Raw genomic sequence first — 13,578 nt, 5'->3', positions numbered from 1 at the left:
TTAACAAGTATTTCAAGATTTATTTTGCAAAATATGTCTTTTTTCAAATTTCTATATGATTTATGATAACCTCACTTTCAAAATCATTTTCATTTTTGCACTTGATTTCCTCCTTATAGCTCAAGATTGAGTAATTTGGTACGCTCTGATTCAAATTTTCTGATATGCAATACTTCTCATTCTATGGAGTTACATGCAGTTTCGAGCTTGTTTCGATGCACTTTAAAACAAGAACCACAAAATGTTTTACTATTCTAATTGACTATTGCCTAGATGTTTATTAATTCGATATTTATGTCAATAACTTTATTTACAAAACAGAATGAAGCTTTGTTTGTTGTTGCATTAAGCAATTTTCATTTTTACAAATTTATAACTTCAACATCTGAATTGTTCTTTATTTCTTCTCGATTTAAGTTTTTGTTCCAACTGTCTCTATTTTGCGTACTGATCTAATCCAAAAATTGAATCTACAAGTTTAGAATTTTGTTTAGAATATCTTGACTTTCGGGAAACGAAATCAATAGCCATCTTATTCATAATCTCTCATAATCTTCATATATCTCCCCAAAGTTTTACAAATCATTTCCGTAAGCTAATCCTTAGGTCACCTCGTAAGAAAGTACGTCCAAATCTTCAACCCATACAATGTTGACACGAGTATGGGTACATGCACGACCTTATTGCTAGTTCCTGGTTTTTGACTGGATTCAAATTTCTAAAACATTTGACATAAAAGTTTATTATTCTTTGACATTATTCTATAATTGTCTACTCTTAGTTGAATATTTTTACAGAAAATAGTCATAAACGTTTTATTTTTGTAATCTGACTAAGGACATGGAACATTCAAATTTATATGAAACACACATTTTTTTTTCATTTTCATTATTAATATGTTCCAATGCAAGAACTGTCGTTGTTATTTTAGCATAGACAAAGCTATTAGGACTAAACGTTGGAAAAGTTATGAACTTCGATGCTTAAACTAAAGATAAAATAAAATAAAAACATCTTTCGTCATGTGTGTATGTTACAAATTTCATAAAATTCTAAACTGATAAAGATTTACGTTTCAATATACAAATACATACTGTCATACTCCTGAAAGTCTGAATACTAAATAGCAGTCTATATCTAGACACACTGGATAATATTATGTATATATTTTCGAGTAGTAATTTATGTATTTGTTAAGTATGTCGTGATAAAATCACAGACAAATAACTCTCAAATCAGTCGAAATTCCATGTAATATTTTATGTTAAAATTAACGAAACTAATATGATTCAATTTTAAAGATCTACTGAAATTACAGAGAAAACTTTATTTACAGTTCAAAAAACATAGTAATGAGTAAATGAAAGTCAAACTAGATATTGATATTGAATAAAAATATAAATTCACGTTTTATAAAGCTGATCTACAAATCTAACTATTTTTCTCTAAATCAAGAGTATACTATATACATATATGTATATTACATAGAAGATCATAGAAATGAAATACTACTTTCAATTTCGTACATACATTATTGAGAAAACACATCATTTGAAACATGTTAGATATGTGGAAGCATATCAAATAAAATGCTGCTATAATTTGAAAGAGTACAATAAGCATAAGGAAACGAATATTTACAATCATAAATGCTGCAAAGCTCAAGCAAATACTCTACACAAAACACAAATAAGACCTGACAAGAATTACGAGACTGTTCTAGAAACAAGAACAGAAAAAAAGAGCAGTGTATTTAAAGAAATACAAGTGAAAGTAGAAACTCAAATAGTTTTTATACAGGTTTTTTCACTGTTTTATGTGTCTCGGATTTGTTGTTTGATAGGGATAGATCTGATTAACTAATTTTATGGTCGTCACCATGACCACGTTGATCCTTAATGTGTATCCATCAGAACCAGAAAAAAAAACCGGTATTTTATAGTCAATTTGGCGGGTGTTTAATAAAAAACAGAGGTCACTTAACCCACCACTAAACCTGGTCAACGCTTTCAACTATGAGTTCAGTTGCTCTGTTTTGTTTGAATGTGCGTGTTTGGGTTTTAATTCAGTTACAGTGAAACCTATCTAAACTGAACCCTTGTGTATTTTAAAGTGCGGTATAGACAGGTGTTCGGTTTACCAGTTTAAAATACAATTAATTTAAACTGATAATATGGGACTTTCAAAAGTGCTTGCTTAAGACGGAATTTCGGAATATTCAGGGTTCAGTTTAGATAGGTTTAACTGTATTAACGTTATTTGCTATGTTTGATACCTCTAAATTACATTGCTTTAATCAATCCTTTATATATTGTATCGGAATGCTTAACCTTACCTATGTCAGTTTTGCAGACATGTGATAAACTTAGAGGTTCAAAGCAGTCCTGTAAATACATTGAAAGAAACTCGATTGTCAAAAACATTGTTTTATTAAGCACATTGTTGGCTTAATAGCTGAACATTGCATCAATGTACTGCACATGGTTAGCCACGACTGTGCCTCAATCATCAGGTTTAAATAGAATAGAATACTACTTTTAACATTTATTTGTACATGATGAGCTAGCCGTAAACGTTTGTACCTCCGGTTATTCGCATAAACTTCAAAAAATATAATTTGAAAGCATTTGTGTTCCATATAAATAAAGCAATAACTTTAGGATAATATTTCCTGTCATTTGGTCGTTTCTTTTTTTTTTTTTTTTTGTCGATGTTTTGTGGTAGAAACCTTATTGCTTATAATACAAGTTTACAAACCGCGTTGTTTTTTCGACGCAATGTAGTGAGTGTATTGATTATCGTTAGTACAAACACTCATGTTAAAAATATACATACCGATTCATTTGATAATAATTCAAGTCCTAAAGGATAGCCATATGAAATAAAGTTCGCAGTACCAGTTGAAAGAGCCATATATTTGACGTAGGAATCTACATGAGAAATAGTGTGAACATCGGCAGTAATGTTAAATTCTGTGTACATAAGATCAGGCCGTCCTTCCACAGATCTCCAGATCATTTTGGGCAAATTTGAACCATCAAAAAGAAGCCCCTTAATATATTTATCCTCAATTACAATGGCAATAAAACTAAATAAACTGTTTTTATCGCTGGAATTTGTTGAAAATGTATAATTCGATGAAAACTGACGTAGAGCAGGAATAAGGACCATGGATGGATCCCCATTACTAGGTGAGCCACAGTTTCCGCTTGAAAACAAAAAAAGTGCTATTGGTTTATCAGCTGAGACCGTCTTTGAGACAAGATTAGAAACTGTAAAATCAAAGAAATCACCTGAGTTTTGGAGGGTTTGTAAGCCTATCCCGGATACATTGACTGTAGTATTATCAAGACTCGCTACTACTCTGAACGTGTCTGATGATATACAACCTGGCATGCCGACTGTCACAAACTCTTTTTCCCATTGTTCAATTGGAAGCATTTGTTCTGCTAAATGGTCACAGGAACCTTGTTTAACTGTTGCACATATACTGCCACTAAGAACAGTAAAGGGCTTGGTGCCCTTGATGCAAGTTCCAGTAAAATCACCTACTGACGACTGAATAAATAATGACTGAAACTTGTTTAGCTTTACTGATACCGATTCCCCGGGTCCAATGATAATTCCCGCTAGTAATATGTTTTGGCTGTTCTTCCCTAGTGTGATATTAACATCAGTATAATCCTCCTTTGCAACAATTAAAAAAGATGATTTCTCAGACCAAGCTACAACGTAATACACCAGTCCTATAGTTGCACTTGGTAAAACTAAAAAGGCGTCCATACTATTTTCACGTGCGTTAGAAGCATAAACAATGATTTCCTCATCCGCTTTAATGTAGATTCCTTTGTTTTCAACGCCTGAAGAAAACTCGGCCAATTCATTGTTCATTGTCACTTCCTGTATTTGACCCTTTCGAGCGACTAACTTGCGATGGAATACAGCATCAAAAATAGGGGTTGTTATGATGACATTTACGTCATTTTCCATTTTAGTTGTAACAAAGATGCGTAGAAACTGGATAGCATTTGGATAATTTGGCATAAAACCAAAAATAAATTCATCTCCTGCATTTGTTTTCCATCCTGGAATATGGAAGTTTAACAAGGTTGGCACAGAACTATTAGGTTTTCGAACATATCCACCTAACACTAATGAGCGAAATAGAAATTGCCATCTACTTTTGCATGTATTAATACAAAAAAACATTAAAAAAGCACAAGCATTTATATACAGTGGTCATTTTTCATTTGACTGTTAAATTGCTTTTTTGATGGTTTGCATAACACATTTCAGTTTACCTTGCCGGAGGTTAATTCGGAAGATATACAATATTAGAAGTAAACAGTTGTATAATTATAAACGACAAGAAATAGGAAAAGTCCTTTTGCAAACATGGATATCGTACGTAAAGGGTTGGAAAGCGTTTTTACATAAATTAGTTTGCTAATTGGTTTGACCTAAAATCGTCATAAATCAAGATTTATTATCAGCACAATCTTTTAGTTTGATGATATACGTGGTATGGCTGGCTTAAAAGTGCTGCATTCCACTTTGATTTGCTTGGCTTGTTGAAGTAAAATTATTAAAATAAATTACCTACCTTGGTATGTTGATGAAACTGAAACATAGCATAATACTAAAACTGCTATTGATAGAATCATTTTTCACAAATCTGGTGGTTTCCTGGTCTGTTTAAAAAAAAATAAAAAATATATATGACATATTTTCCTAATATTGTTATTTTTCTAATTGGTTAAAGAGGTAGATGAGTTAAGAGTGTTCATATGATTTGTCAAAACGTGTGTTGGGTGCTCTTAGATTGTATGTAAAATATATATACTATTTTAAATATCTTCAAACGTCGTAAAAATCAAAGGCAATAGACCTCTGATTGCGGCACAGTCGATGAACCTACGTAGAGCGTGTTCAATATACACTTCCTCGAGGAAAATTATTTGTTCTACCCAAGCCCTACCTCGCAGAAGTATATTTGGAGCATGCTCATCAAGATACCACAAAAGGGTTTATTTAGTTGATAGTATAATCAGAACTAATCACTCAGATATAGATGTAAAGCAACTGGTGGAAATTATTTTGGTATAAAAATAGTCTCATCTTCCTAACTAAACAACGACATATGGATGTTTAAGTTAAACAATCTTGTCAATAGACAGCCGCTGTACCAATGGGAATTAATTGTTTCCTGGTCCCTTTTCATGCAAACTGTATAGCAGATTGTTTTTAAAAGGAATGGCCTTACAAACCCCTTTTAGATCAGTTTCCGCTTCGTTTAGGACATTTTATCATTGAATAATACTAGAATACCTTCAACAAGAAAGGAACGCTTATCATTCTATTTAATACAACGTATTGATACAAGTACCTAAAAACATAGGAATATTTGTTGTTGTTAATCTCATTATGAAATTTTAAAACATAATTCATTTATCTTCTAGATATAAACAATTTTAAAGTTAACGCTGAACAAAAATTTTGGATTTTGTACTTTTCCTATTCCGGGCGCAGCAACTAGGCAAGCGATTGTACAGCATTGCACATTGAATATAGAGGATTATTTCACAAAAGTCATGGTTACCATATACAAGGATTCTAAAATAGTACTATAATTATTTTGAAAATATACATCGTAAAGTGGTAATTAAAGACCCAGCTTCGGAAACCTGTACGATTAAGGTACTACAGATTTCAGTTCTAGGACCTCTTCTGTTTATTATTTACATTAAATGACATCAATGGGCTATTCAAGTAACGAGTAATCAAATACTCAAACCGTGATTGACCTTGATTTAAAAAAAATATACTGAGTAATTGGTCACAAACATGGCTAATCTCATTTAAATTTGTAACCCCCCCCCCCGAAAAAAACTGAAATAATAAGACAATCTGTTCACCAAAATTTTATTCCTCGATGAAAATCGTTATGCTATAGCTCATGTTTTAAGGGAGAAAAATATCAGGAATCTGTTTGATTTTTATACTTTATATTTCTATAAAAAAGGTAGTGCATGAACATGAAGCTTTAATTTGCAACTATCGGAACGCCTCGCTCATTTGGAGGTACAAAAGTCTATGATATAATGTCCACTGGAACTTATATTTCGTATCCGATTATATTGCTACTGAGTACCGTTATGAGGACATCATCCTCTATCAATTACAGTTTCAAAAGTTATGATTTTATATATAACATTATATTCTTCATATACATGGCTATGCCATAGTGGGTATTAAAGCATAATGTTCAAGCACAGGCCTTATATTCCTTCACAGAATGGTAGTAGTCAGTGGGCGGGGCTATGTCTGAAATCGGAACCTGTGTTTTCAAGGCATATTGAAATTGGTTAAATGAAAAATTGATTGTGATTAATTATCCTCTTGTTTTCGTGTATTTCAGGAAGAGAATGTTTGACCAATCCAATTAGCCCAGCCTAGTGTTTGACAACATGCTTAGCTTGATCTTTATTGTAAAAATTGACAGTAGCAGCAGCCTGTAGGGAGGAATGTTACCAACTAAGACTCTAAATTCTGTGTCACAGCCAACCTTTTATAATTCAATCTCCAATATTCAAATGCTTGGATCAAACCAATGAACTGCCACACCTGTGCGGGCATTCCACGGAAATACCATATTTTTCTTACATAAGCCATACATTTATCGATTCTAAATATACAACCTGATTGTAATCAACTGTTATAAATGATAGAAAACATGGGCCTACATTCAGTGGTGGAATAATTCACACAACATGCCTTGGACTTGCCTTTAAAAGGACAAATACATGTATACATCAAAGTAGGCATCATGCCATACCCTACTCATACAAGTACATGTATATAAAAAATGAATATCAATGTTAACAATAGCTAGCAGTTTACCTATCTAACGTCACTTGTATTATTTATAAGCTGTCAATAAAACAAGAAGATATAAAGCATTCGTCTCTTTGTATGATACAGCACACAATTTAGTAGTTGTATTGTACTGAATATTTATTTAATGTGGGTATATTAATAGTACACATGTTTTTCAACATGAAGTAAATCATCCTGATTACACTAAAAACTCTGGACAATGTGTCCAAGACAGCTTATTAATACAATATGGATTAAAACAATATTTTCTATATTATTTACTAAATAGTAGTATTCATTAAAGGCAGCAGTCTGTTTTTGTCAGTATTTTACAAGTAAATTGTGTGCATATATTATTGTTTGGTCTCAATATCTCAGGTCTTACAAGAACAATGTGAAATGCAGCTATGGAGTGCATGTATCAAATAAGAAAGCTGTATCACAGAAAATGGAGGTTTAGTTGCTCAGAACCCAGCAGTGAAATGTCATTTAGAAAGAAGTTTCCTCTTGCAAATCACAATTATGGCTGAAATCATAAAATTAAAATTTTGTCGTTTCATTATGTCATTTTTTGTTCGATATTTTTTGCTCATGTTTATGCATTTTGGTCTCCTTTCAAAGTTATAACAAATAACAGAGGACAATAGGGCATGTATTCTTATGGCAGGAACTGCGTCATTAATCTTTAACCAGTCAAATGTATTGCACAATCAATATAATGATAGTAACTACCTTTCACAGAAATCCAAACGAAGATTTTCTACTCATGTTAAAAAGTATGGGATATACATATACATTTATTTTAGGAAAGAAAAACCACTGGTAGTGGACAAATTCTGTCGATGTTTTTTTTTACAAATTATCAATGCTGAAAGTAGTGCGGAAGACAAACAGTTTGCCCAAGTGATTAGTTTTTGCGCAAAAATTAGGTGTTCCTTACCTAAGTGTCCTATAAAGATGGTGAAGACTTCCAGTAAAAACAAAAAACAAAAACAAAAACAGTGGAATTGTCTTCGGAGTACTAGAAAAATGAAGAACCGAGTGTGATTCTTTGTGAACTTAATGCTAAAACGCATACTACAGTGTAACTAAAACAAATAATAAGTGTGAATTTGTGTGAGTTTGCTTGTGAGAAAAACGGAATCGAAATGAATACAAAAATTCAGAAATGGATATAAGTGTATTTATCCAAACTTGCAAAACCTGCTTTAAAATGGAATTTAGAATGTAAATGCATCTTCAACAGAAAGTATTACGGACATTGTTATTCTGTTTAAAAGTTTTCTTCCCCTTTCTTTGAATAGCATAAGTATACATGTATATTGATTACGAAGCGTGTCGGTCAGTTGGCTACTCCTAAGAAACTAATAAATTGACTTCAATGACGTTTCCACAAATACTTTGTCATTTGTGAATTTTAGATTTCTCATTTCCACCAATACAGACCATATGTAATGCATGTACAGAGTACATATATGAGATTATTTAAGAAAAATACGAAGCGCACATATACGTTGCTTGAAGTAAGATACAGACTGTGCATGCATATACCATCGCTGTCTTCAAACATGCATGGTGTTTTTATACCGGTACATCTTGGGGATGGGAAATACGTGTATATGTACTAGTAACTTGACAAACTTTACATATTTAAATAAGTCATTTTTCAGCAGTGCTATCTTTTTTACATATTTTAGGTAATCTAAAACCAACACTGTAGTATGTTTAAGTTTGCTTCGTGTTTATAAATAAATGACAATAACTTAATAAATCTCCAGACATGTTATGCTTCTTGTTTTTAGTCAGTATATGCAGTCATTAGTATGATAAATACACTGTATGCTAAATTTCAGTCTCATTTATAAGATCTTATACGGTTATTGCACGAATACTGGTGAATATTGTCCCGAGCAGAATAATATATTATTGCACGAGCTTGCGAGGGACAATATTCACCAGTATTCATGCAATAACCCTTTTATTATATAGTAATAAATATTTCAGTTAACATTATTCTAATATAATGCATTTGACAACGTTGTATGTGTTTTATCGCACTAGTTCAAATATGATGCATAATAAATATATGAACTAGTGCAATATGAATTTATAAATGTTTGATGAATTGTAGTAAAATTGTAAGAAATGCATTTTTTGTTTGTATTGTTTGAAAGAAAAATGGAATCTCAATAACTGTCATCAAACACGGAAATATGTTGACCCATATGAAGAGGCCAATGCCATTTTTATTACAACCTGTCACTATCCCGTTCAGCCATTTTTAAGCAGACGACAACAGTGCAATAAAATTGAAAACGTTTTGAGGAGTTATCAACAAGGCAGAAATATAAGCTTGGTGTATTACTTTAACAAAATGTTCTTTTCATTTCAAATGTTCTGATAACTCATATAATACTTATTAAATTGGTCTATGTATATAGTAGAACATGAAACAACCCCTCCCTTTTTTTCATTTTATTTAAACTTTTTAAGTAAGCTAACATATTTAAATATCAGTATTGAATGAATTCTTTTTTAATATACTTACAAGAATAAACATGAAAATAAACTGCGTTTTAAGTGAGATATGCTTATAAGGGGATAACTCCTAAGTTATTTTATCATAGTTTGAGTGAGTAATCAAGGTAAACAAGAATCTAGCGGAAATAAAATTATTCCATAGACAAAGACCAGACATGGAATACAGACAAACACGACAAGGAACATAAACAACTAAAATAATACATACAAAATAACAAAAGTAAATATGCAACTTGGACTCCACTAAAAACTAAAAAAAATATTTGAATAAATTGGCATGATAATTTAAATTCAGCTTTAAAAGTTACCTCTAAAACTTGCATGTAAATGAATGCATACTTAAGTGAATCTAGCCGTCAATACCAGCCCGCATGGAAGCTAGCCGTCCATAATTTAGCCGAACCACGTGCACCGGTAAGTTAAGTGCGTTCTATGCATTTCTAGAAACACCCGCCGAGTTGTTCATAAAATGTCAGGTCCGGGGTAAATGAAAGAGGAAGGAAAACTATGACACATTGAACAAATAAGTTTTCGTGCTGCAGATGAATACACCGTAACAATCAACGAGTTCATGATGACGACCAAAAAACCTCTGTAGTAATGACTTTAATAATGTAACTTTGTTCAAGAAGCCTAATTGTAAAATTTGTAGCGCGATACAAATGGTCTGTGTTGTTACGGAAAGCTCTGGCATAACGTGTGTTATAATATGAAAACTCCATACGCAAATGCTAAAGGGGTGTTGCCACAGTTAAAAGGAAAGTTGGCAATTCTGAATGAAAATTCATCACGTTTGTCGTAAAATTTTGTCAATAGTTTTCCTTTAGCAACGGTCTTTAAGTGTAGATCAAGTTATAGGTTGACTTCACAGTGTCTGTAGTATCTTTTATCTCAAGTTCTTTCGGATAGATGCGATGTGTCGAATCCCCGAAATTATAATTGTTTTACGATAAACGTCATTTATATAGCGGAAACAAACCGAATTTAAAAGATCGAGCTTACCGATGTTCTTTTTTTCGGAACAGATCAGCTATAAAGTCAGCCTCAAATGGGTGAAGGAATAGATCGGCAAGAAGAGGGGAACAATTTGTTACCATTTGAATCAAATCGAAGGAAATATGTAATTTTAAAATTTACGAGAAAATACTAAATCCTCAGAACCCGTATAAAACCTTGATATGATGTAACAAGTAAGTCCTATTTTTTTAATTAGAAACCATTGAGAATAAAAACGAGGCGCCCATTCTGTTTTTGTTTATTTAATTTCTGTTTAAGGAGTGACACTGTTTGGTAGTTTTTCAATTGAAAAATTAATCTTCCGTCAAGAATTATGAACCTTATAGTATAATTGAAAATAAGGTACTTGTTTTTTTTTCAGACATAAATATTTTTGATACATTTATATACACTAGGTGACTTTTAGGAATGTTGATGAATTTCAGGGGACAACAAAGGAGGCCCTTAGAAAAATGAAAACAGAATAATGTTACCCAGCTAAATTTTGCTACCTACTTCTTTTATAATACGTTAAAATATCTAAATCCGCACAAGTAATGTCTCTGGCCTGTTTACAATTACGGCTATGGGTCTTTTCACAGCAGTATTTTTACAGTTCTTGTACAAAATGAAAAGGTTTCGAAAATTTCAGCAAAAGCAATGCTACAGACTATTCCGTCATAATCATGCAGCATGCATCATTTTATACCTAATTTTCATTTGATTGAAAGTGATCAATGAAATCGAAATTCTAGAGGAAATACAAATAATGTAATCCAGGGACAAATACCCCAGACAGAAAAAAACACAACAACTAACATAAAATTTAGTTTTAAGAGATATGCAGAAATAATGTTTAAACAAAAAAAAAGCACGTATAAATAAAAAGTATTTTCCATACATACCTGAAATATAATACGTAAACGTTTTTCGATAAATATATACTCACTCTGCAATTTTTTTATAAAGTGGGCGATAATCTAAACAGGGAAGTAACAATAAAAAACATATAGCTGTTTTGAATGATACTTGATATGTATTTTATCAATGTTGTCCTCTACTGTGACCGACATTTATTGTTTAAACAGCTATTTCCAGCTGTTCCCGGCAATAATTGTAACTGATTTAAAAAAAAACGTGATAACAAACTTTTGAGGTTTTCTTCTACAATTCTATTTGTAAAATAATTTCTTACTGTTACATATCTTCTTTGTTCAAAATATTTATTGTTCCGATTGTTAGGAAAATAGCCAGTTCTTGATCTTCAGAAGCCAATTTTAATTACCAAATTTGTCGTATATTACTAGTACTGAGTTTTAAGTCTTAAATGGCCATTTTGATCTTAACACAATCTTTGATGGTTTTAAAATTTGCAGAAAAATCTTAACAAAACATTGTCAAGACTACGTAAGAGAGTAAGATCGATTTCAGTTCGAAGTGTTAAGACCGTTCAAGACTACAAAATAGTTTTTAGTTCAACACATAAAAGACGTGTTCAGTCTTGTTTAAATAAACAAGACCATCTGTTTTGTTTTCTGCTCAGACTAGTTCGCCTTTGTTGGATCATTTGATATTGCATGAAAATTCTGTGTTAAGATGTTATAAGATCGCGTGTAGACTTGCCAAGTCATACAATAGTGAACATGAATTGTACCCCATACACACTCGTATGCTTTAGGTACTATAAACTAACTTTAAAAGTGTTTGAAGCAAAAAATAATATGGTACATTAAAACCACTTAAAGCCTATTGTGTTTACTATTGATTGACCTTTCTCTATGTGTTGTAAATGTATACCTAATAAACCAGATATATGTAAATAACCTTATTTAAAGCATTGCACAACCAGCATGTGGGCCATTTCTATATACTATAAGTCAAAGAGAGTGCTTTCCTAATTGTTACTTCTATATAATATTGTATCCGCTAGTACGGGGAATCTCGCTATTATACAATATCGTGTCTGCCTGTTGCAAGGACGAGGAATTCGATGAATAGGCTGCAGAATATAATCCCTCAATTCCCTTTTTTAAACATCCTTTAAATGAATTGTAACCACAGCTTAATTTATAATATACATTAAATTTGGATAGAAATGAGTTAAACAAAAAAATTGTAAAAAGGAAATATTGGAAATATTTATGAACATCCATGATGTAAAATTAAAATACATTACTCCATAAGTTGAACAATTTTTAAATCTTAATTTTTTTTAATGATTAATGCTTTTGGAAAATGTAATTTGGGTACCGTGAAAAATTGGTACGGGAACACATGTTTTAACCAATCTCATTTTAGTTATACTTGATATTTGTAAACCAAAATGAATTTATTTTGACGCTGATGGTAGCAAGATGCGTGTAGTTGTTCGGCTGTGGTCGTACATCTTCAGTGTAGCTGGTGATGCCTCCGCTATGTTTACACTTATGTATACAGACAAGCAGTTATTTGGAAAATTATGCATTTTTCTGAAATGGTGATATTGCAGCGTTTTACAATTAGGTGATTTGGTGCAAATATAACCAAAATGTTTGTTGTTGTGTACATAATTAGGCGTATCCCATTCAAACTACTTTTACTTTAATTTCCTGATATGCTTTGATAAAAGTATTATAAGAAAACATATTCAGTCATTGACTTAAGGCCAATATACTTCATAGTTGTGAACAAGCACGTAACATAACTTACCGAAATATAATCGGACCTTTTGATAAAGCTGAACAAAAACATTCAACCGTTTTGTGGTAGAGGGGTTGTAGGGTAAATAAAGTAAAGAAAATGTAGAGAAAAGGTTAGTGCATAAATACTGAAATACAATTTGTCAAACACTTGTTTTGTCATGATTGTATGATTAAATAGTAACCAGTCTGTTTATGTCTACGTCCCGATGAAATGTTAAAATGCAGTTGTTCTCTAGTAGTACATATTACATGATTCATACCTGTCACTATATTTTTACGTACAGTTTAATAGCATATTTTGTTTTAAAACTATGCAGTAACAAATGGTAAAATACCTTACCTTAACCTCATATAAGTCATACATACGTTTAGATCAACCAAAGAATGTAAAACACACTAAAATCTAAAATCATAATATTATTTATATTCGTGAATTTTTTCCACATCCTGTTGGGAGAGGATCGTTTAAATATAAGTTTAAATT

General features: G+C 31.7%; 1 protein-coding gene across 3 annotated transcripts; it reads right to left on the bottom strand.

Moving 5' to 3' along the window:
* Window positions 1-13,578, bottom strand: LOC148597173 (peptidylaminoacyl-L/D-isomerase-like). 3 transcript variants are annotated; one of them, XM_088563164.1, is made up of 5 exons: window positions 13,461-13,578; window positions 4,604-4,691; window positions 2,836-4,085; window positions 2,336-2,384; window positions 1-1,719 (listed from the first exon to the last, which is right to left on the bottom strand). In XM_088563164.1, the coding sequence occupies exons 2-5, from the start codon at window positions 4,662-4,664 to the stop codon at window positions 1,562-1,564; spliced, it is 1,518 nt and encodes a 505-aa protein (XP_088419290.1). In that variant the 5' UTR covers window positions 4,665-4,691; window positions 13,461-13,578; the 3' UTR covers window positions 1-1,561. The 3 variants fall into 3 exon arrangements, with proteins under 3 accessions (XP_088419290.1, XP_088419291.1, XP_088419292.1); XM_088563165.1 differs by having other exon boundaries at window positions 13,435-13,561; XM_088563166.1 differs by having other exon boundaries at window positions 4,604-4,621; window positions 13,461-13,545.

Source organism: Perna viridis, chromosome 15 (assembly GCF_037379345.1).
Source record: "Perna viridis isolate PV_CMFRI_1.1 ecotype Kerala chromosome 15, ASM3737934v1, whole genome shotgun sequence".
NCBI lineage: Eukaryota > Metazoa > Mollusca > Bivalvia > Mytilida > Mytilidae > Perna > Perna viridis.
The sequence above is the reverse complement of the archived record's forward strand: the minus strand, read 5'-3'. Positions and strand labels throughout refer to the sequence as shown.